Source organism: Ochotona curzoniae, unplaced genomic scaffold (genome assembly GCF_017591425.1).
Source record: "Ochotona curzoniae isolate NIBS_2020 unplaced genomic scaffold, NIBS_Ocur_1.0 scaffold_461, whole genome shotgun sequence".
Classification (NCBI taxonomy): domain Eukaryota; kingdom Metazoa; phylum Chordata; class Mammalia; order Lagomorpha; family Ochotonidae; genus Ochotona; species Ochotona curzoniae.
In genome coordinates, this window is record NW_024467120.1 from 1531013 (window position 1) to 1551989 (window position 20977).

The 20977-nt window shown below is 49.3% G+C and overlaps 1 protein-coding gene across 2 annotated transcripts; it reads left to right on the forward strand.

The window, feature by feature from the left end:
- Positions 1-1311: 1311 nt before the first annotated feature.
- Positions 1312-18474, forward strand: CD83 (CD83 molecule). 2 transcript variants are annotated; one of them, XM_040967698.1, is made up of 6 exons: positions 1312-1396; positions 1509-1624; positions 12363-12594; positions 14846-14952; positions 16963-17107; positions 17652-17664. In XM_040967698.1, the coding sequence occupies exons 1-5, from the start codon at positions 1360-1362 to the stop codon at positions 17089-17091; spliced, it is 621 nt and encodes a 206-aa protein (XP_040823632.1). In that variant the 5' UTR covers positions 1312-1359; the 3' UTR covers positions 17092-17107; positions 17652-17664. The 2 variants fall into 2 exon arrangements, with proteins under 2 accessions (XP_040823632.1, XP_040823631.1); XM_040967697.1 differs by having other exon boundaries at positions 16963-18474.
- The last annotated feature ends 2503 nt before the right edge of the window (positions 18475-20977 follow it).

Consider the following 20977-nt stretch of genomic DNA (forward strand, 5'->3'; position numbering starts at 1 on the left):
CCCTGAAATGCTTTGCTCTTTACAACAAACCCGTATAGCGATGTGTTCAATTCTGTCGTTTCCTGTACCTCTTTCTGTCTGACTAAAAATCTCCCAATTAAATTTTTAGTTAAATGAGGGTTGCGGGGAGAAGGCGCTCATGTGTAACCGATGTGACCATCAGCCGATAGAGGCAGCGGTAATTTAAGTCTCTCTGGTAATGCTGCTCCTGGCTGGATAAAAGTCTGTGTTGGCCACGCCAAGGAAACAGGTGCCCTCCGACTTTGCCAGTGGAACTGTTGTGTTGCCCTCCTGGAAGGGCGTTCTGGCAATGTTTAACAACATGTAAAATCCCCCTCCCTCGACTTAACCCCGTTTCCTCTAAATATTCATTTTAAGAAACAATATCAGAACTAAAGTTTATCTCTAGCCGAGCTCATCATAGCAATCACATCATGGTAATATTCCTAATGTGAGGGGAAAAAACAAACCCCTACATGTCTAACACTTCATGTTCTGCTTTATGGTACAACCACACTGGAAACTTGCAAGACCACTGAAAAAGATCTTCAGACTTGGTGATACTGTGCCACTGCTTGCAAAATATGAAGCTAAATCAAAGTCAGTACAATGCCAGGTGAAGGGCACACCTTCACCTGGAAGAGTGCCAAAACGTTAACAGTGGTTGTCATTCCACTGTCTTCTAGAATTCCAACTTTGTCGAAGGTTTTTGGAGACGGGGTGTATAATTACTGTAACTAGGGGAGGTTTCCTTTGCTGAAATAATTTACACAGGGAAGTACTGACAGCCCCTTGGCGGAAGGCAGGGACCCTAGTCCTGTAGCCTTACCCCGTTCCTATGGAAGTCAAGTATGTCTCTTTTTAAGTCTCTGATCATCACAGAACCCCGGGGACCAGGGAAGCGGGGAGGGGGGGGGGGCTTGGGTTCACCAGTGGCATCGCCACGCTCAGGCTGGGCTTCTTTGGAGCAGCTGCCCACCTTCTCTGAGCGTAACCAGCTCCCGGCGTTGCTTTGTAAGGTCACCAGGCCGGTGTCACGCGTGCGAACGCGGTTTGCGAAGCCCCAAGCGCGGGGCGTTCCGCAGGGCTGGCGGCGACCGCGGCCCCGCCGCAGCAGCGACGCGAACTCGGGGCGCGCCGGGGGAGGAGGGGGTGTCTCGGGGACGCGCCGGGGGAGCGGGGGCGGAGCTGGGGGCGGGCGTGGGGCGCCCCGACAGGCGGTCGCCCGCTTCCGCCGCTGCCGGGGGATCCCCAAGACTGCGCGCGGGGAAGTCCCGGAGGCGCCGGGTACAAGAGCGCGGGCTGCGCGGGCGCGCCCCAGTTCGGCAGCCCCGGCGGCGGAGGCGCAGCGTCCCGGCCATGTCGCGCGGCCTTCAGCTCCTGCTCCTGAGCTGCGGTAGGGCCCCCCGCGAACGCCCGTCGCCCCCCGCCGGCCTGCCACGGCTGCTCCTGGCCCGGGCTCATGGAGCGCTCTCTCTTCTCTCCTTCTCTCTCTCCCTATCTTGCAGCCTGCAGTCTGGCGCTCGCCACGCGGGAGGTGACAGCAGCTTGCGGGGAGGATGTGGAGTTGCCCTGCACCGCCCCCTGGGACCCCCAAGTCCGCTACACAGCCTACTGGACCAAGGTAAGCTCAGCTACTCGGGTCTGGTCGGCTCCTTGGCGTCCAGCAGGGATCAGCTCCCTTTCGGGATCGCGACCCTTTGGGGCTGGGGGAGACCGGAGTGGTGAGGTCTTCTGCTGCTAACCCCTGGGTACCCAGAGCCTCCCCGCAGGCCTGTTCTGAACCCATCCGCACCGGGTTAGGAGGCCAACTGAGATTTCATTAGCTGAAGACCTCTCCAGGTAGCTCCAGGTAAATGATTCCAGTAAGATGTTCTGGAAACGTGGAGACTCTCCCCCTTGGATAAGCTCTGGGAAGCACGAAGAAGAGCAACCATTGCCCCATTAGATGGAGCCTTGGCAGGGAAACATGTCCTCAGCCTTTTGGGGTGACAGTGATGTGCATGAAGCATAGGAGGGAGCTGGGCAGTCGGAGAAAGATTGAAAACTAGAGGTATTTAGGCTGCTGGGCGGGTGGCAGCTATAGGTGGTCATCCCCCTTCTGCCAGACCTGCCCGCCTCCCCAGTTCCTGCTTCTCCTTCCTGTGGCAGTTGAGAGAGCGGCCCTGTGACCAGGGCATCGGTGAGGGTGCATGAGCTGGAGACCACGTGTGTTCTTGCTGTGAAAAGACCAAGTTCCTCCCAGGCTGCTGAAAGGTTTCCCTTCACCGGGTTCCAAGATCGACATTCTCCAGGCCTGGCAGAGCCAAGTAGCCCCTGCCAGCTGTTGCTGGCACCTTTTCCTGGCCCCTTCTCTGAGTCAGGTTCTGGCCACAGCAGCACCTCTATGCTAAGCCAATGAGAATGATAGCCCAGGCTCGCACAGTGGACTCTCTGGGATTTGCCATGTTAGAGGGAACAAGACTTTCTTCTGCATGCCTTCTGAGAGATGCAGTAGGAGCTTGCACATGGGACTGGTGTGTGTGTGTGTGTGTGTGTGTGTGTGTGTGTGGTGTGTTCACTTCCCCAGGGCTCAGGGGCTACAGGATACTTGTGTGTTAGCCTATGTGTCACTCGCTGTCTGCCCTGATCATTACAGGGCAGGTGCTTGCTGCGTTTGCACAGGGGAGATGGTGCCGCTGCTTCCAGCACTCACGTGTGGAGGTGTCAGCATGCCCGTTTTGTTTGCGCCTTATTCTCTGTGGGATCAGAACTCTCCCGAAATTCTCATAGTCAAGACAAGGGTAGTTTTAACTGTGTCATAAACCACACCATGGGCCAAGCCACGCTCTCTCTGCGCAGCATTGTGATTCCCAGAAAGGTAATGTTGCTGCTTTAACAGGTGTGGGAGCTGCACCCTGGGGAGTGAATAGCCTGGTCTGGTCCACAGGCTGGACCGTGGTAGGCGTTGGGCTTTGCCTCCGGAGTCTGGGCTGGAGGACGTTAGCTATTTCTGTTTTCTACCTTAATTACTTAAGCTACAGAAAAATCCAAGTATCCTGAGGCTAGTCATGCATTGGACTTTGTTATCTTCAAGAAGAGGGAATGCACAAAACCACTATCCCTTCCAGAGAGTAATTAAAATAAAGGAAAACATTATTAATATCCCCAGGGGAGTAATTAAAAAGGACTCATGAAACCAGCAGATGAAATTTCAGCCTGTGAAGTGCAAGCGGTTGTCGGCTTCAATCTTCTCGCACAGGGTCATTGAGAATGATTTAGTAAATCAGAGTAATTAACCTTTGCCCTCTCCTTGCTTGGCGGCTGATGATGTAGCACTATCGTGTGTGTGCCTGTTTACTGGATGTGGTTCCTGTAAGATTTATCCTGAAGGATTCTCAATGTTCTGTCAAAAAAAAAAAAAAGCCAGAGAATTCTAGAACATTGAAAAAGCAGACCAAAGCGATTTCTCAAAAAGTAGATTATGATTGAGATTCTGGGCTGGGAGAGTTGGACTTGGCCGGGAAGCCAGTTGGGTCCCCTGGAAGCGATGTGTGTGGCATGACCAAGGATGTATGCATCTTCTGTTGACCATGGAGACTGGAGCTTTCCTAGCCCAGTCATTATTCTTGTGTATAGACTGTGTTTGCACAAAAACAACAGGCATTGTGTTCTAGAAGGAAGGTCAATACACAAGAGTGAAATACCTCATTTCCCAGAAGCCCCAGTGTCTTGTGATTTTCCCCTCTGCTCCAGTGACTTGGGGGACTTGAATCCTGGTGACCACAGCCGGCCACTCTCGGCTCACCTCATGTCTCTTTCATTACTCCACGCAGGAGTAAGCAGAGTCCCCTGGAGTGGGTGTTTGCCGTCCACCAGCTCAAGTCATATTCTTGTCAGCCTTCTGCAGGTGGCAATTATTTGTTAATGACTCTCAGTTTAAAATTCCATGTGCTGCTCTGTCCTCAGGCACTCAGAGCATCCCGTTGCTGTCCACCTGGCACTGTGTATTACACAGGACTCCAGTAAACTGCGTTTTCTTTGTGTTTTTATTCATCATATGCCTTTTACCAAAAAAACTCAATGTAGATGGTGTCCAATCAGTGTCTGTGACTCCACTGTGAGTCGGGAAGGAGCAGTGTCCATTGTAGTCTCTTTAGAGGGGGTTGCAGGGTCCTCACTGCAGGGCAAAGCCATAGCCAAGGCGGACAGGGACAGCCCAGTTCTTGCCAACCCAGTTCTTCTTTCCTATGGACCTGTGCCCTCCTCACTGAGATAGGACAAAGGGGGTACCTCTCCAGGACTTGTGTCTCCTATGAGGTAGAATGGGTGACTGAAAGGAAATAGAAAAGCTACTAAGTTATCACCCTTAGAATGGTGGATCCATTTAGCTATGAAAATTGAAATAGAGTTTGGTTCTTTGCGGGAAGAAAGTTGGAGCAAAAAGGCAAGTATGCCTTTAGTCGGTTACTCTCTGGTTGAATTCTGGCCCAAGAGGGCATAGCTGAAATGTGTGTGCATGGGGTAAGGTCTTATAGGTGAAGGACTGTGGCAGAGCTCCCTGCTGAATGTCTGTGCTTACACTGAGTCCAGTGAAGATGCTGTGTTTGGAAACAGAGGTCTGGGTGCAAGAGATGGGTGCGGTTGATATCCTCTGGAGTAATGCTGAGTGGTCATTTATCCAGGAAAGACAGAGCCGTCTTGGGTCATGTTCGGAGCCCTGCCAACCCGTGGTGATGTAAAACGAAAGGGGATATCTGGTGTCATCTCTGGGAGATGCTGCGGGGGCGAGGACGGCCATGCATCATAAGACAAATGTTCCATTTATATGAGCTCTAAAGGAAAGGAGAAAGGGGAAGTAGGACAGTGATTTCAGATGCGAGATCAGACTTGACCTTTACACTCTTGAAAGGAGCACAGGCTGTGGCAGATCAGGGCTCGTCCCGTGGTCGGTTCTGTCTCTGACATTATGGCACCAGAGAACCGTTGGAGAGCAGGTCCGTGGCTTGCATGAAGCGGCTTCAGACATTGCAGGAGAGGCACCAGGGGATTGCACTTGTCCGTGAACCATTAGATGTTGTTTCCCTTGTATATGGCTGAGTTCCCGTTCTCTCTCCTTTGCCTGCTATCTGCTGTGACAGTGAGCTGCAAAGCAAGGGGCTGTGAGGACAGAGCACAAGGGGCTAGAGTTGGGAATGGCTGAGACCCACGATCCTGGCAGACCCTTGAAGGGTCCTTCTATAGTTCTTCTACAAGGCTGTCTTGGCAAAGACTGATTCCTGAATGTATTTGTAGGAGTAAAAGGAAACATCTCCCTCTTAAACAGAGGAAGATCGCAACAGATAATGAAAGCAGTGTGTGTACGCTAGAATAAAAAAGTCAGCCTATCCCGGTTGGCGCCTGTAGAGCTGGTCCTGATTGGCTCTTCTGTGGGGACTCCAGGACCATCCATGGCCCAAGAAAGATGTACAGTTGGCTTTAGATGTCTCCATTGTTTGTACTTTCGTTATTCATCACACCTTTCTAAGTCTTCAAATGTGTGCCACATCTTGGGTCTGGCATTGGTCATCCCATGGTCAACATGGAACTTTTACCAGGGGAACATTTTGAATAAAGGCACGGAAATGAGGACCTATACAGCAGATGACCTAGACGAGAGAATTACACAGCAGGTAGCTGAGAGGGAATGCTAGAGAGCAGGCTGGGGCGAGTTGTGGAGAATCTTGAATGCCAGGCTATTGAACACCATCCTTTTGGCAGTAAAGATTTTGATTGCCGAAGGGGTTTAAGCAAAGAGAATGACATAAAAATAAATAAAATGACATATAAATAAAACCTTCCTCTCAAGGTGATGGGCACAACATGAGCCTGTTAGAAAATGAATCTCGATGAAGTTTCATCCTTTTTTGAGGTGCAGCTCCCACCAGGTAAAGCTGCCAAAGGGTTAAACAGATTGTTGGACTTTTCCTTAATTTCCTTCCTCATCCCTAGTCCTGTTCATATGGATCCATGGCGGAGTGACCAGGGCAGAATTAGCTACCTCACAGGGACCTATGGGAGAAGATCACTGTGATTTTTAGATAATGCTAGAACAAAGTTGTTAAAATCTTTTCTCTTGAAAGGGTGGAGATGAAAGCAGCTGGGAGTAAAAATGAGCACCCCACCCTGAAACGCACTTTTTTTCCATGAATAAAAGGGGGAACCTCAATCACATGAGGCCGGGATTGTCTCAGTCATGTTCTTGGTAGTGTCGCCACATGAAAAGAGGAAGTTTGGAGGAGATCTCAGGGACCAAGGGGAAGGCTGTGTGTAAGGCAGGATGAAGAACAGGTGCATTAGTTAAGGAGGGATTCTTCCGTCTCAATCTATTTCTGTAATGCCTTCCTGACCACTACTGTGGCCAACCCTAAATAATCCAGTGCTAGTCCATAGCTCAAACCAGAGCAGGATCAAAATACTTCCTCAAGATTCCTCTCCACTCATAGGTATGGTTTTCTTGCTTCATCTCGTTTTGTTCTGCTTTAATGTGTGTTGGGGGTCAAGTCCCTATGTGTGTATCGTGGGGGTCTCGTACAGCCTTGGGAAGCCACAGGTGTGGTCATGTCACCTGATACTTGCTGAGAACAGCAGCTGGTCTTCCTTCATGTCCTCATCCTCACGCTGCAAAGAGAAAATAGGTCGCAGAAGAGCTGGGGGGTTATCTGGGATTATGAGGGCTAGATGGGAAAAAGCATTGGGAAGAGAAAAACCATGGATGCAATAAACAATTCATGATCATGCTGGACCAGAGTCTGTGGATCTGTGCTGGAGATGAGGTCCTGGCTCCTTTTAGGCCTCAAGGTGTCAGTCCCTGAAGAGGGAGAGGTGTGGGAACTCAGGGGCCTGGCCTGGAGGCTGCAGCAGGTGGAGACAGGGTACCCTGATCCCTTCTTCTTGTGTCGCTGTCGCTTAGGATTCTTTCAGTGAACAGAGGTTGCAAATGCAACCAGAAAAAAAAAAGTTAACTTTAACAAAAAGAAATAAATAGAACTGGGATGGGAATGTCAAATCGTAATACAGTTCTCATTGGTGCTGTGTGTTAAATTGAGTTCCCCCAAAGATAGGTTGAATTCCTAACCCTGCCACTGACTATGGTTGTATTAGGAGACATAGCTTTACAGAATCTAATTGAGGTGACATGATACCTGGTGAGGGCGGCCTCTGATTCAGTAGGACTGGTGGGGAATACGCTGCTCCAGCACTGGGCCAGCCAAGCCTGGGAGCTGTCAGTCACTTGTGGAGGAGCAACACTAGCCAAGGAGGGGCTGGGGCTGCACAAAACTCCTGAAGCCCGAGCTCTTCATGATACTGCCTCTGCTGTTCTCCGTTAGCAGCCATAAATCCGATCCTGTCTGTTAGACCCAGTAAATCTCCAAGTGGAAAATCATTTTTCTAATAAAACTACACTTAGAAAAAAAAAACCACGATGTTAATGCTTGTAGACTCAGCCCTCATTAGGACATCAGCCTCCCAGCCAAACTATTTTGCGTGTTATAAAGAGCTGTTTTTATGATGAATGGGGATTCTATTGACACTTTAATTGAGTCAGAAACCAAGGTACATGAATGTTAGTGCACAAGAAATGCAATAAAAAAAAGCCATTCCCATATGGTTGACATATATCAGATTAATTTAATGCCGCTGTTAAGCTCTTCAAGTCCTTACCTTTAAATGGGCTTTATTGAATTGTTAGGTGCAGAATTTCTAGCCATAGAGACTCACATACGTTTCCCCTCCCCCCTCAAAAATCTGTTTCTTTGCTTTAAATTAGGCTCCCACCACTTTTTTTTTTTTAACAGTCCAATACATGATAAAGTTCTATTTCAAATTCATGATCAAATTTCTTTTTCTAATTTTTTTTTCTGGGACTGGAACTTTTGCCGTCTTGCTTTCAAAGAAGGTAATCTAAGTGATTGGCATATATTTGGGTAAAATTAAGTCAATATTTTTAAGGCACTTTCCACCGGTAGGCTTCTTGACTGACATAGTGGTTCCAGGGCAGCTCAAACTTAATTATTAATTTTCTTCTGTTCCATTTAGAATTTGCCCATCATTCAAAACAAAAGAACACAAAACTCTTCAATTCAAATGCCTTGCAAAGCAGTACTTGGGTTTGCTTGATTTAGTATTCAGCAAATGAAAGAGAGTTCACGTAAGGCTTCTGGTCTCCTTAAGATCAAATCTCCATTTTGGTGAAGGAATGTGGTGTTTAAATTATTTAGTCAAATTGGAGGCCTTGAGATGAGTCAAACTCTCTCTAGGCTTTCTGAAAATGAGATATTCCGTAGTATTTTGTCCTTTGTTAATTTAAAAAAAATGATGGCAGCATAAAAATGAATGCATAGGGCGTACGTAGCTTTGAAAAACATGATTGGGATGAGGGGTTTGAGAAAATTAATTTGCCCGAATTGTGTTGTGCTTCCCACCCTGTGCTACAATTTCAGCATTGTGAAGTGTGCATTAAATCGTTCCCATCAATTACGCTCAGCTGTGAATGGGTCTGAGGGTTCCTTTTGTTATAAATTACTATTTCCTCAAATGCTTTTTGCAGAGGAGCAATGAAACACGTTGGCACTTGGAATGCTCCAAGAACCATTCTTGCCCGTGGTTGATCTTGAGCCAGCTCCGATGTTTCTGAGAACTCGTAAAGCCAAGTTGGGGATGGCCGTTTTTGCTGTGGGCTCTGTTTTCTGTTTCCGCTGAAATTCTCCTTCGGTTTTCAATGCCTGTTGGCCACATTACGGAGCTGTAACCACTTTTTGCATAAGAACTCCCTTGATGCTGCTAGGATGGAGCCTGCAACATTTACATTAAAAATTGCTATTATGTTTACAGCTGTGAGCAAATCCCAGCTGCCTCAGGTGCAGCCACGTGGCCAAGGGAAGGGGGACCAGACATGGCTATCCCTAGAGTGTGAAAGGAGCCAGAGGACTCTGAAACACTTGCAGGTGCACAGTGAATTTGTGGAGCTTCTGTTGGCTGCGACTGGTTATCAGGCAAGGCATGCTGCTCAAAGTGCCCAGTTTGGGCCAGAAGTTTTCTGAATTGTTCAAGAGAAGGAGTCTTTGAAGATGGTATCATAAGAGCTGTGGTATTTTTCTGTGATTTCCCATGATGGCTGGGATGTGGTAGTAAAATCCAATTCTGCAGGAGTGGCTGCTTGCAATGTCGGCATATTATTCAGGTCCTGGCTGTGCCACTTCTGATCCAACTCCCTGCTATTATGATTGGGAAAGCAGAAGATGGCCCAACTGCTTGGGCCCCTGCCATCCACTTGGGACAACTGATGGAACTCCTGGCTCCTGACTTTGGTCTTGTTCAGCTCTGGCCATTGTGGCCATTTGGGAAAGTATGGATCAGATTGCTACTGACATCTCTCTCGTGCGCTCGCTGTCTCTGCCTGCCTCTCTTTAAAATATTTATTTATTTATTTGAAAAGCAGAGTCACACAGAGAAAGAAATAGAAGTCTTCCATCAGCTTGTTCATTTTCCCAAATGACTGCCAGAGTTGGTGCCTGGCCAGACCAAAGCCAGGAGCCAAGAACTTCTTCCAGGTTTCCCACGTGAGTGCAGGGGCCCAAGCACGTCTGCTCGTTTTCCCAGTCACATTAGCAGGGAGCCGGATCAAAAGTGAGGCAGCTCAGTCTCTAATTGGCAGCCCTATGGGATGCAGGCACCGCAGGCAGCAGCTTTACTGGCTGCAACACAGCGCCGATCTCCACTCTACTCAGATAAACCAACAAACAAATTAATATTTGGGGGAGAGGGACAAAAGCTTCAGGAGGCTGTTCTTTTCCTTTGCATTACTCTAGTTTTTCTTTTCCTGAAATGATTAAATTTATTATAATTTTTTGTTGGAAAGTCAGATATACAGAGAGGAGGAGAGACAGAGAGGAAGATCTCCGTCCGTTGATTCACTCCCCAAGTGGCAGCAACAGCTGGAGTCAATCCGACGCCAGAAGGCAGGAGCCTCTTACAGGTCTCCAATGCAGGTGCATGGTCCCAAGCTTTGGGCTATGCTTTGGGCCTGCTTTCCCAGGCCACAGGCAGGGAGTTGGATGAGAAGCGGGGCTGCTGGCATTAGAACTGGCACCCATATGGAATCCCAGTGCGTGCAGAGGACTTTAGCTGCCAGGCTGTCGCGCCGGGCCCTCTAGTTTTTATTTCTGTCGTTTCTGGATGTCTCACTTAGCCTGAATGTTGTGCTTTAAAAAATATCCAGGGCTGGATGTTTGGCCAGAGCCCTGTGGGCATATAAGCATCAGATGTACAACAACTTTGCGTTGTAATTGCTGTGGAGCTATAAGTACACCCACCTCGTCCTCCGACACACAGGCAGGAGGCTCTTGCCAGCCAGTTCACAGGGTGGCCAGCACCACTTTGCTTCAGCTCTTCCCAGCTTCCAGCCAGAAAAAGGGGCCAACTTTATGTGAATAGGCAACACAGTTTGTAGCGCCACCCGCTCCAGAGGGCTTTGCAGTTTGGCTCCACCAGGCTCACCTCTGGAAGTTGCAGAAGGGGCCGCCTCCTGGGGAAAACTGGGGGAGGAAGATTTCAGAATGGCTGTTACATTTGCACTTGGAGGAAGGGCTCATTTAGGACCCAGCCGCCTGGTGGGAGATGCGTGGGGCCTACAGATGGAGCTGAGTTCATTAGTTCTGACCGGCCTTACTGGATAGTCTGGCAGCTGGGGGTCCTCTGTGGTATCCCAGGGCACTGCCTGGCAGGAGGAAGCCCCTTGTCCAGGCTGCACGGGGAAGAGGGCAGGGTGGGCAGTGAGGACAGGGGGAGCGACAATTTGAGGTTGACTTGGGCTTGGAAAGGGAAAAAAAATAGTGTAAAATTAAACAGGTCTGCAAACAGCTGGGTGCCTTTTGCTTGCCCGAAGGTTTCCTCGGCCACCTGTCCTTCCTGTACTTTATTATCCTCTCCTCAGTGGCTGGGGAAGGAACCTTTCAGCACAGGAAAGACTTCCCAGGGTGGGGAATCTGTATACTTCCACTAGTCCCGGGAAAAGCCCTTCATCTCAGCCCGGTGCTGGGAGAGCTGGGCTTTCTGCAGGACTCAGAGATCCTACCACCAGATGTCTCTGCAGCCCACTGCACAGGAAGGCGAACACACACACACACACACACAGCCCGCTGCACAGGAAAGTGAACACACACACACAGCCCACTGCGAAAGAACGTGCACACACACAGCCCACTGCACAGGAAGGCGAACACACACACACACACACACACACACACACACACACACACCCCCCGCTGCACAGGAAAGTGAACACACACACACACAGCCCACTGCGCAGGAACGTGCACACACACACACAGCCCACTGCACAGGAATGTGAACACACACAGCCCGCTGCACAGGAATGTGAACACACACACACACAGCCCACTGCACAGGAAGGCGAACACACACACACACACACACACACACACACACACACACACACAGCCCACTGCACAGGAAAGTGAACACACACACACACAGCCCACTGCGAAAGAACGTGCACACACACACACAGCCCACTGCACAGGAATGTGAACACACACACACATACAGCCCGCTGCACAGGAATGTGAACACACACGGGCTGGAACCCCAGCTCGGCAGTCACTTGGGGTGCAGCCCCTAACCCCGCCGAGTGCATAGTGCCTGTGTAGTTCATGTGGAACTCCCCTAACTCCTTGGCTGCTTACCTGTTTCTCTTGAGCCAGGGCAGGTGACTTGAACCCCCGCTACCCTCCCATGTGAGATTAGTTGGATCCAGTATCTGCTGATCTGGCCCACAGAGACTTGGTCCGGCACTCCCTTCCTTATTCCTGGTGGAGCGGGAACCCCTGTTGCCTCCTGCAGTGTGAGCGTGGCTGGGCCAATGCGCAACTTTGCAAAGTCAAAGGGGTGCCTTATGCAGAGGTCTGACTCATTGGCTGATCTGAGTCTAGTGGAGCAGACTGGCCATGACCTTAACAGACTTAGGAACTTTTTCAGATAGCAGACTGGGGTTCAACATGAAAAATCAGTCAAGGGGTCAGCTAGAATCTTTAATACAGTTGTAACAAAGTCTCAGCCAGAGGTACTGACCCACAACACAACCCCATTGTCAGCAGCATCCGTAGGGAGAGAGTGGAAGACTTTGAATAGTCCTGGTCTTACACCCCAGGGAACAGAGAGCCCTGCTGGTCTGTGGTAGGTTCTTTCCTCTCCTTCAACAGCCCCCATAGCTTGTTCCAGAAGCGTGGGTCTAGGTATGGTTTTGCAAGGTGATGTAACACCTGCACTTGTCAAGGGCCTGGCAGTGGAACGTGATGCATTTTCTGGTTGCTTCTTCACAGCTCAAGGAGGGCAATGAGCAGAGAGTCGAGGCAGTCCAGGCAGATCCGCACCTCGGAGAACAGCACGCCCACCAGGAAGGACACAACGGCTCTTTGGAGGTCCCCTGGACAAGACCTTACTCCCTGAAGATCCGAAACGCTACGGGCTGCAGCGCTGGGATGTACAGGTGCACCCTGCAGGAGCTCCCAGGACTGAGGAACCTCAGTGGCATCATGCTCCTGAAAGTGACAGGTGAGGCGACCCCAGTGTTTTCTGCTGGCACTTTCTGCAGGGCCTCCAATCAGACCTTCAGTTTGGGGTCGCGCTCAGTGGCTTTGGACCCCATCTGGGCTAAATTCTGCTATAAAAAAATGGTGTCACTTTTTCTTTGCATGGCTTACCCTGTGCCTTTCATTTGACTTTTGTCTTGGAGTCCTTCTTTTTGTGTGGTGGTCGCTTTGTCCTTCTGTCTGCTCACCGAAAGACTCAGCACAGGACTGTTTAAAGGGTCTGTGTTGCTGTTTTGCTGTTACTTCTATCAGAGTTGAGCAAGCCATGTCTGCAGCTCCTATTCTTCAGAGTCAACCAGGAGGGGATGGAAAAGGTTTAAGAAAAATTGTATCTGAAAATGAAAACACACAGACGTTTTTTCTTGCTATTTCCCCCGAAATGATAACAACCATTGACATACCCTCTACGCTGTGTGCAGTATTATAGGTAGTCTTACTGTAACATAAAGTTTGCGGGATGGAGAGGTAGTGATGCCATGGTGGAGATGCTGCTTCGGACACCTGTATCCGTATTGGAGTGCTCGAGTTTGAGTCCAGGCTGCTTGTGAATGCAAGTCAGCAAGGGATAGTTCAAGGACATGGGTCCTTACGACCCGCATGGGAGACCATGTTGAGTTCCTGTCCCCTGGCTTGGGTCCGGCCTACCTCCAGCTGTTAGGACAATTTGAGGAATGAACCAACTGACAGAGATCTCTCTCTGCCTCAGTCTCTCTCTGCCTTTCAGACAAATGAAAATTAAGTTTTTCATTTTGAAAAGCATACAGGAGAAATGTGTACCAGCTATAGGCAAATACTACTGCATTTTAAGTGGAGTGGTTTCCAGGAACTAATCCCTCATGACTAATGAGTGTGTATGCAACCACATACACACACACACACACACACACACACACACACACACCCTGCTGTCTCCTGCCCTTTCTCTGGGTCTGTTTATCTTTATGGCTGTCATCACACCCAGCCTGCTGTGTGCAGATTGCCTGCTCTGCTTCTCCCAGAAAAGTGACTTCTGCCAAACCCTGGCACACAGTAGGCCTTCAGTGACTGCCACTTGAGTGAAGAAGAGATGAGAGTGACCTCTTTTGACTGAGCAGAGAGTGGAGCAGAGAGGCGACGAGCAGAGCCTGGCATTCTTCTCTGCTTTTCCTCTCCAAGGTCACGTTCTGGAAGAGGTGCTTAGATCCAGTCCAGAGAAGAACTCTGCCCCTGTGTACTTGTTGTACTTGTTGACAGGTGACCTAGGGAATATCACCAATGGTCTCTAGGCCTCCACGTTCCCATCTCTAGAACGGGGATAGTAACATCTCCCAGGCAGGCTTTTTTTTTTTTTTTAAAGATTTATTTATTTATTGGAAAGTCAGATATACAGAGAGGAGGAGAGACAGAGAGGAAGATCTTGCATCCCCAAGTGAGCGCAACGGCCGATGCTATGCCGATCCGAAGCCAGGATCCAGGAACTTCTTCCAGGTCTCCCACACGGGTGCAGGGTCCCAAAGCTTTGGGCCATCCGTGACTGCTTTCCCAGGCCACAAGCAGGGAGCTGGATGGGAAGTGGAGCTGCCGGGATTAGAACCGGCACCCATATGGGATCCCGAGGCGTTCAAGGCGAGGACTTTAGCCGCTAGGCCACACCGCCGGGCACACAGACTTGTTAAGTAAAATAACCTGCTGAGCACGATGCACAGCACGGACCCCATGCCCTGTCGGCATAGCAGTCACCAACCTCTCCCGTGAGAATCTGCCCTAGATGAGCCCATGCAATTTTGAATCCAATTTCAAATCCATTGGCCCCAGGGGAGGGCCTCCCTGTGGTTGTCTACTCCACCTGCTACTGAGTGGACCTTTCAGCCAAATCGCTTAGCTCTTTTTTTTTTTTTTTTCTTCTGATGGCACCAGAAGTGGAGGCTAAATAGGCAGACCAGGCTCTGTCACTCCCAGACTCCTTCGTCCTTAGCCTGCCTGAGCCTCGGCTGATTCATCCACACAATGGGACCATCCATGCCTGCCCTGAAGACTCAGGGAGATGTTGTCCGGACATGCCTGTCACCCATAGCCAGACAAACAGAAGCGTAGAGCCTGTTAGGCTGGGCTCTTCTCGCAGTGCAGGGAGGGGGCCGTTGTGGGGTGGGGGAAAGCAGGAATGTGGATTGGAAGCGCTTGATGATGGCAGGAAGCTCCTGGACAAGTGGCCTCATCTGTTCCTTATTTTTCAGGCTGCCCCACCAGACGCAAGGAAGTCGATTTCCAGAAGTATCGAGCCGAGCTTGTGCTACTGCTGGCCCTGGTCATGTTCTACTTAACACTCATCATTTTCACTTGTGTAAGTGTTCAAGTGTCTATTCCCGCTGTAGATCACCTGGGGGCGCCGGTGTGCATATGTCTTGCAGGGAGTGTCAATTCTTCAATAGGAGATAATTCTTTGAGCTCTGGACTAATGGAGCACCCCCACCTCCACCTGAAATAGTTGCAACTGGTTTCTTTCCCAGGAGCCACACATAGAGCCTGCCCCAAAGACGGAAAAGTAGGATGGGTGAAGGGACTCTGAGAAATGCCAAAGTGTCCTCCGGGAGACCAGAGACCTTGTAGCTATGGGGTTGGGTCCCAAAATGGACCTCTGCCATGCCAGGGCAGCATCCTCAGGTTTCCTGGGATGGGTCCTTTTTCTTTGCTTGCCTGAGAATGTTTACTTCCCGGGGCTTCTTTCCTGGACCCACTGCCTCCTTACAGTCCACCCTGAGAAGCCAGAGCCCTGGGGCTCACAGGGGTGAGGGGTGGAGAGCTCTGGGGTGGAGGTTGACAGGTGCCTAGCTGGCATCTCAGAGGTGACCTTTAGCTGTTGGTCACAGGTTCCAGCTTTGGAACCTCAAGCCTCTTTGGGTGGGCTATAATCTTGGGAGAATCTGACCACAGCCAACCCATGAGGATCCCCTTCCCAAAGTGGGCTCCATCCACTATGAAGTGATCCAGCCTCATGTCACAGCATCCCTGGGCAGCGCCGGCTACAGGACCAATGCTGACGCCACCCAGGAGCTCCCCCAAGGTTGTTCTGGCTCTTGGTGATGCTCCACTACCCACCTTTCCTGCCTTTCTGTTGAGGCATGCATCTGTGATTCGTATTTTAGACAGCAGTCAATTAAGACACATCATCTTCTAGCCCATAACTGTGTATAATGATTGTAACTAAAAATATGTTCGTTTTGAAATGTTTTGATCATTGAATCAATCTTATTTATTTGAAAGACAGAGAGATGAAGAGACAAGGAGAGAGATTTCTCTCTGCAGCAGCCAGGACTGGGTGAGGTGGGAGCCAGGCTCACAGACCCCAATCCAGGTCTCCCATGTGGGTGGCAGGGATGCCAGTCCGTGCCATTGCTGCCCTCACTGCTGCCTCTCAGGGTGTGCATTAGTGGAATTGGAAGTGGAGCTGGGAGGATGCAAGTGTCCCAAGTAGAACTTAACCATGGCTCCAAATGGCAGTCTCCAGCATTATGTCTGTCTCACACACACACACACACACACACACACACACACACACACACAGACACACGTACTAATCTCTCGTCATTAGACAAAGATGGGAAATTATGCTTTCACGGTATCCATGATCTTGCACCAAATTATTAAATATGATTCTTCTAGATCCTTTGCATTTCTAAAAGATTAATCTGCCAGTTATTCTCAAGAAGAACTTTTAAAATGAAAAGCTAGAACATGCTCATAGAAGAATACTGAGGACTCCTGTGAACCTCTGTTCATTACAGGACATTAAGCTGAGCACTATAGGGGCAGAGAAAGGTGTAAGCCATTGGTGTTGCCCCATCAGGAGCTTCTAGTGTTTTAGTGCTATTTGCATATGAAAACAATCCACCTTAGTTTTGTGTTGGAAAACACCTACTTCTGTGGTTCTTGACTTTGCCTAGAAGTCTCCGAGGGAAGGGGCTTGAAGTGCAGCCGTCTGCAAAACAGCAAGTCTTCTGGTCCTAGGTTGCAGACATCCGTGACAGAGCGCCTGCTCCGCTGTGCACCAGCTCTTAGGGAATGGGGCTGCTGTCATATCACGGGTTAAGAAGTTGCTTATGAAGCTGTGCTATATCGAGTTCTGAGCTGCTCAGCTTTCAGTCCGACTCCTTTGCCAACGCACCAGGGAGGCAGCAGTGATGGCCCGAGTGCTTGGGCCCCTGCCACCCATGTTCAGGACCCAGATGGAGTTGCTGTCTCTCAGCTTTGGCCTGGCCCAGCCTCAGACCTTCCTGCCATTTAAGGCATGATGTAGAAAAATGCTGCATTTTCCCATTATTCACTTCTCAACTTCTCTCTCTCTCTTTTCTAGAAATTTGCACGGCTACAGAGCATTTTTCCGGACTTCTCGAAGCCTGGTGTGGAACCAGCCTTTCTTCTAGTCACCTCCCCCAGTAAGTCTCAAGGGCCAGTGACTCTTCAGAAAACGGAAGTCGTGTGAGCAAGAATTCTGCCAAGTGATACTCTGACATCGAGGGCTCTGAGGATCGCCCATCTGCCACTCTAAACCGAGAGAGAAGAAGGATTCTGCCCTGAAGATGCCATCTTTCCTGGGAAGTCTTCCACACCTGACAGCATCTGAATGTGGATCTTAGTCCACTTCCTGCCTGCAGAGCCATGAACACATCCCATGACCACGTAGCATGGGGCCATCACAGCCTCTCCATGGCAACTGTCCTGGCATTTCATGCAATTGTCTGGTCCACCTCTTGGGACATAATTTTCCAGCATATGAAAGCTTTGGTGGGATGTTTGCAAAGGGCTCTTGGGAGCAGTGGAAGCCCAGAGCTGTCCCTGGGATACCCTCCTGGGGACAGCCATCCTTGTCCGCATTTGGCAAACATCTCTGTGGGTTTGCTGTGCTTTGTTGCACCAGCCCAGATGTTTTACATTGAGAGAAACTCACAGTCCAAGCCACATCAGAGTGGGAAAGATAGAGCAAAACGCCTCCTGGCCCGAAGAGAGCGGTAGCATGTGTGTGTGGGCACAGAAGGTGGACAGATGCTTCTCCAACAGTCATGAAAAAGTGGTAAAGAAGAACGCCACGTCTGTTTTTGGAGCTGCACACGCTTGACATAGAAGGGCTCATTTCCTTCCCCTTTCGAAATCTGCGCAGTTTCAGGGCTTTGCTCACTGAGCCACACCTGTTGATGGAGAATGAGAAGTCAGAAGTGGTGACCATGGGATAGAGCAATGGAGTGACGTGCCGGAAGTGCTGGTCCGATTACACCTTCTGGGTTTCAATTCCAGTTATCCCATTCCCTAACTGCATAATCTTGGGCAAGTTCCATCTGGCGTTTTGCTTTCTCAGTGGTTAACCAAAAGGCTCTTGCATGGAGTGGTTCAAATGATGTGAAAATGTTTTTGAAAACATATGAAACTTTGTTTAGAATCAGAGCTCTCCCGGGGGTTGTCATCCCTGCTGAGACGTGCTGGCCTGGTGTTACACTCGTTTACATGCATTCCAAAGAAGGCGACACGGACGTCACTTGCATAGTCTTCTGTATGAGTTCCTTTGGGAAGTGGGGGAGCCAGCTTGTTGATCTGATCCTGAAATCCAGAATACTCCACAATGTGGACATGCAGGCACCCTGCCCATGGACAGAAGGGAGTTTGAGAAATGTTGCATGGGTATTGGCAGCTGTTGAATTTCTCTCATCTGTTGTGACCCTCTCTACACTTGTTTTTCAAAGAGATCCTTGAACCCTTCAGTAGTGTGCGGATCACCTACACTAATGTTAAAGTAAGAAGGGGGACACTGAGTGGATTCAGTGCTTTTACCTCTTGGTTGCTGCTTTTGTGTTATTAAAAGTGTGAATGTGAACAGGGAGTCTTTGTCTTTTTATCTTTTCAAGACGACTCACAAGGCTCCGGGATGAGTGACAAACTAGTTGGGGAACCAGAATCCAAAGATGAGATTGAGCGAGTTCTTCCTGTGGGAGGAGGGCCATGCGTGGCGGGTGGACCTCCAGAGATGCTGCTGAAACCTGGTTGGTACTGGGTTGCACCTTAGTGCATGGCCAAGTTCACGTGAATGCCCATAGGTGCCCATGGATGGAGCGAGGACTGCTGCTTTGAAACAGTCAGAGGCTGTGTACCTGACCTTCATGGGCTCTCTCAAGATTCCCAGAAAGGTTCCCTGCCCCTCAAACATTACTACCCCTGTGAAGTACCAAGTGGTTGTCGTAATTTTGAAGACATTGTAAGTCAGTGGCTGTTTATGAAGAAGAATGTTCCTGAAATCTGGAGTCTCAGATCTGGAACTCCAGTTGCTATGAAATCTGTCACCCACTCAAACACTTCGTCCAATGTGCTGGGATGACTGTGTAGCTTGGGGCTCAGTGGGGAGGTCCTGATCACCTGTTTGGTGCTTTGGAATTTGGACCATTTGGGGCAGAGTCTTAGCTCTCTAAGCCCATTTGGTGGATCTTCAAAATAAGAGTAAATGAATGGTAATCACAGGATCTGCCTCACAGTTCTATTGTGAGGGTTAAACGAGATGATACACTAAGTGACTGAGCCCAATATCTACCAAGTAGTGCCCAGTTGAGAGAAAAACAAGAAAGGCAGAGAAGGAGACGGAGAAAGTGTCACAGACCATGACACAAAGCCATTTTGTTAAAAGGAACACGTTGGCTTGGGGGAGAGGTCACGTTGCTTTAGGATGATTGGTACAGAGCGGTGAGCAGACTGCTCTGTGGCTGCTTCAATTACAGTGACACTGAGGAGGGTCGCCATGCATCAGCATGGATTGACAAACCAGAAACATGGTGGAAAACCGAAACTCAGCATGTCACAATGGAAAGTCAGACTCAGCATTTCACACCTAGTCTTTGATAAAATAAAAGGGGGGTATAGGGAGTAGGAAGGAAAGGGCTGGGAACAAGTGGGTGATTGAAGGATGGAGGGCAGTCCATGACAGTTTGTGAGCTATTATTTTGTGCCCTTGAGTGATGCTGATCATGGTATTTCAGAGGAGGGAGGCAACTGTGACCACTGTGTCTTCATTGTCCTCACTGCCAGGGGAAGCCTTGTGGTTGTTACAATTGTCCCTTGGGCATCAGGACACCAGCCTGTGGTCTTAGTCAGAATCACACCCAGCAAGTTTCGTCACAAGGACCCAGCCTGATCATTTGCTGGGACTGTGGGATGGAAGAGACCACAGCAGCCTGTAGACACACAGGAAGCCACATGGGGCTGAGCCATGGACCCCACAGGCTGCTGACATTCAGCAGCCTCAAAATAATTCACACTGGACTCTTGGCAAGTTCCTCATTGGCAATCTTCTTTGGCTGCACCAACTTAATAACTGTCTAATATTTCATCTTTATGTAAAAGCAGCCAAAGGACTGAATATCTTAGTATAAAATCTGTTTGCTTTGCTTAATTCACTGACCATTGCCCCTTCGTTTTGGAAGTAATTACTGGCAAAGCCAGGTCATTTAAAAAGATTTATTTGAAAGGCCAAGTTACAGAGAAGGAGATGTGGAGAGAAAACAAAGAGAGCCACTTACCAAGTGGCTGCAGAGAGCAGGGTCTCCCACATGGGGAGCAGGGGTCCAAGCACTTGGCCCATCTTACTCTGCTTTTCTCAGGCCTTGAGGAAGGAGCTGATTTGGAAATTGAACAGCTGGAACAGCTGGAACAGCTGGAACACAAATTGCCACACACTGGGATGCTGCTTTACTCACTATGCCACAACACCAGATCACACCTGGTTGAACGATAAGACTGAGTCAGGTCACTGTCCAGAATGGTCTATCATTACTTACTATCGTTCCCAGACCACATGTACTATGTTCCAACTTTCATCTTTTAAATTGCATAAGAAATAAGCATTCGATCACCTGCATTTTTTAATAACCTGTGTGTGTGTGTGTGTGTGTGTGTGTGTGTTAAAGTGGTGGAATTAAGCATAAATCTGTTGGCTGAGCCTTTACTCTGGATATAAATAAACAACAATACACAACACACAATAATTTTCCTTTCTAGGATCTTAGAATCTAATGGCAAGGGAAATGAGTTGGGAGCTGTATGCACAACTTTTTGCTTTATATCGTACTGTGGAGGAATGTCAAGAGCAGTAAGGGCAAAGCAAAGGATGTTGGGCATGTCCAAACTCACCTGGGAGTCCTGCTCTGCAGAACTGGTTGCATTTGAACTTGAACTTGAAACCTAAGCAAGATGTTGAATGGTAAAGTGGGAAAGAATGGCAGGTGCAGTGAGGGCAGTATAAGGCAGGAAGGCAGAGAACAGCCTTAGCTAGGGAGTTGCCTGAGGTTTACAACAGCACAAGATGGAGTCGAGAGGAGGCAATAACAAGGTAG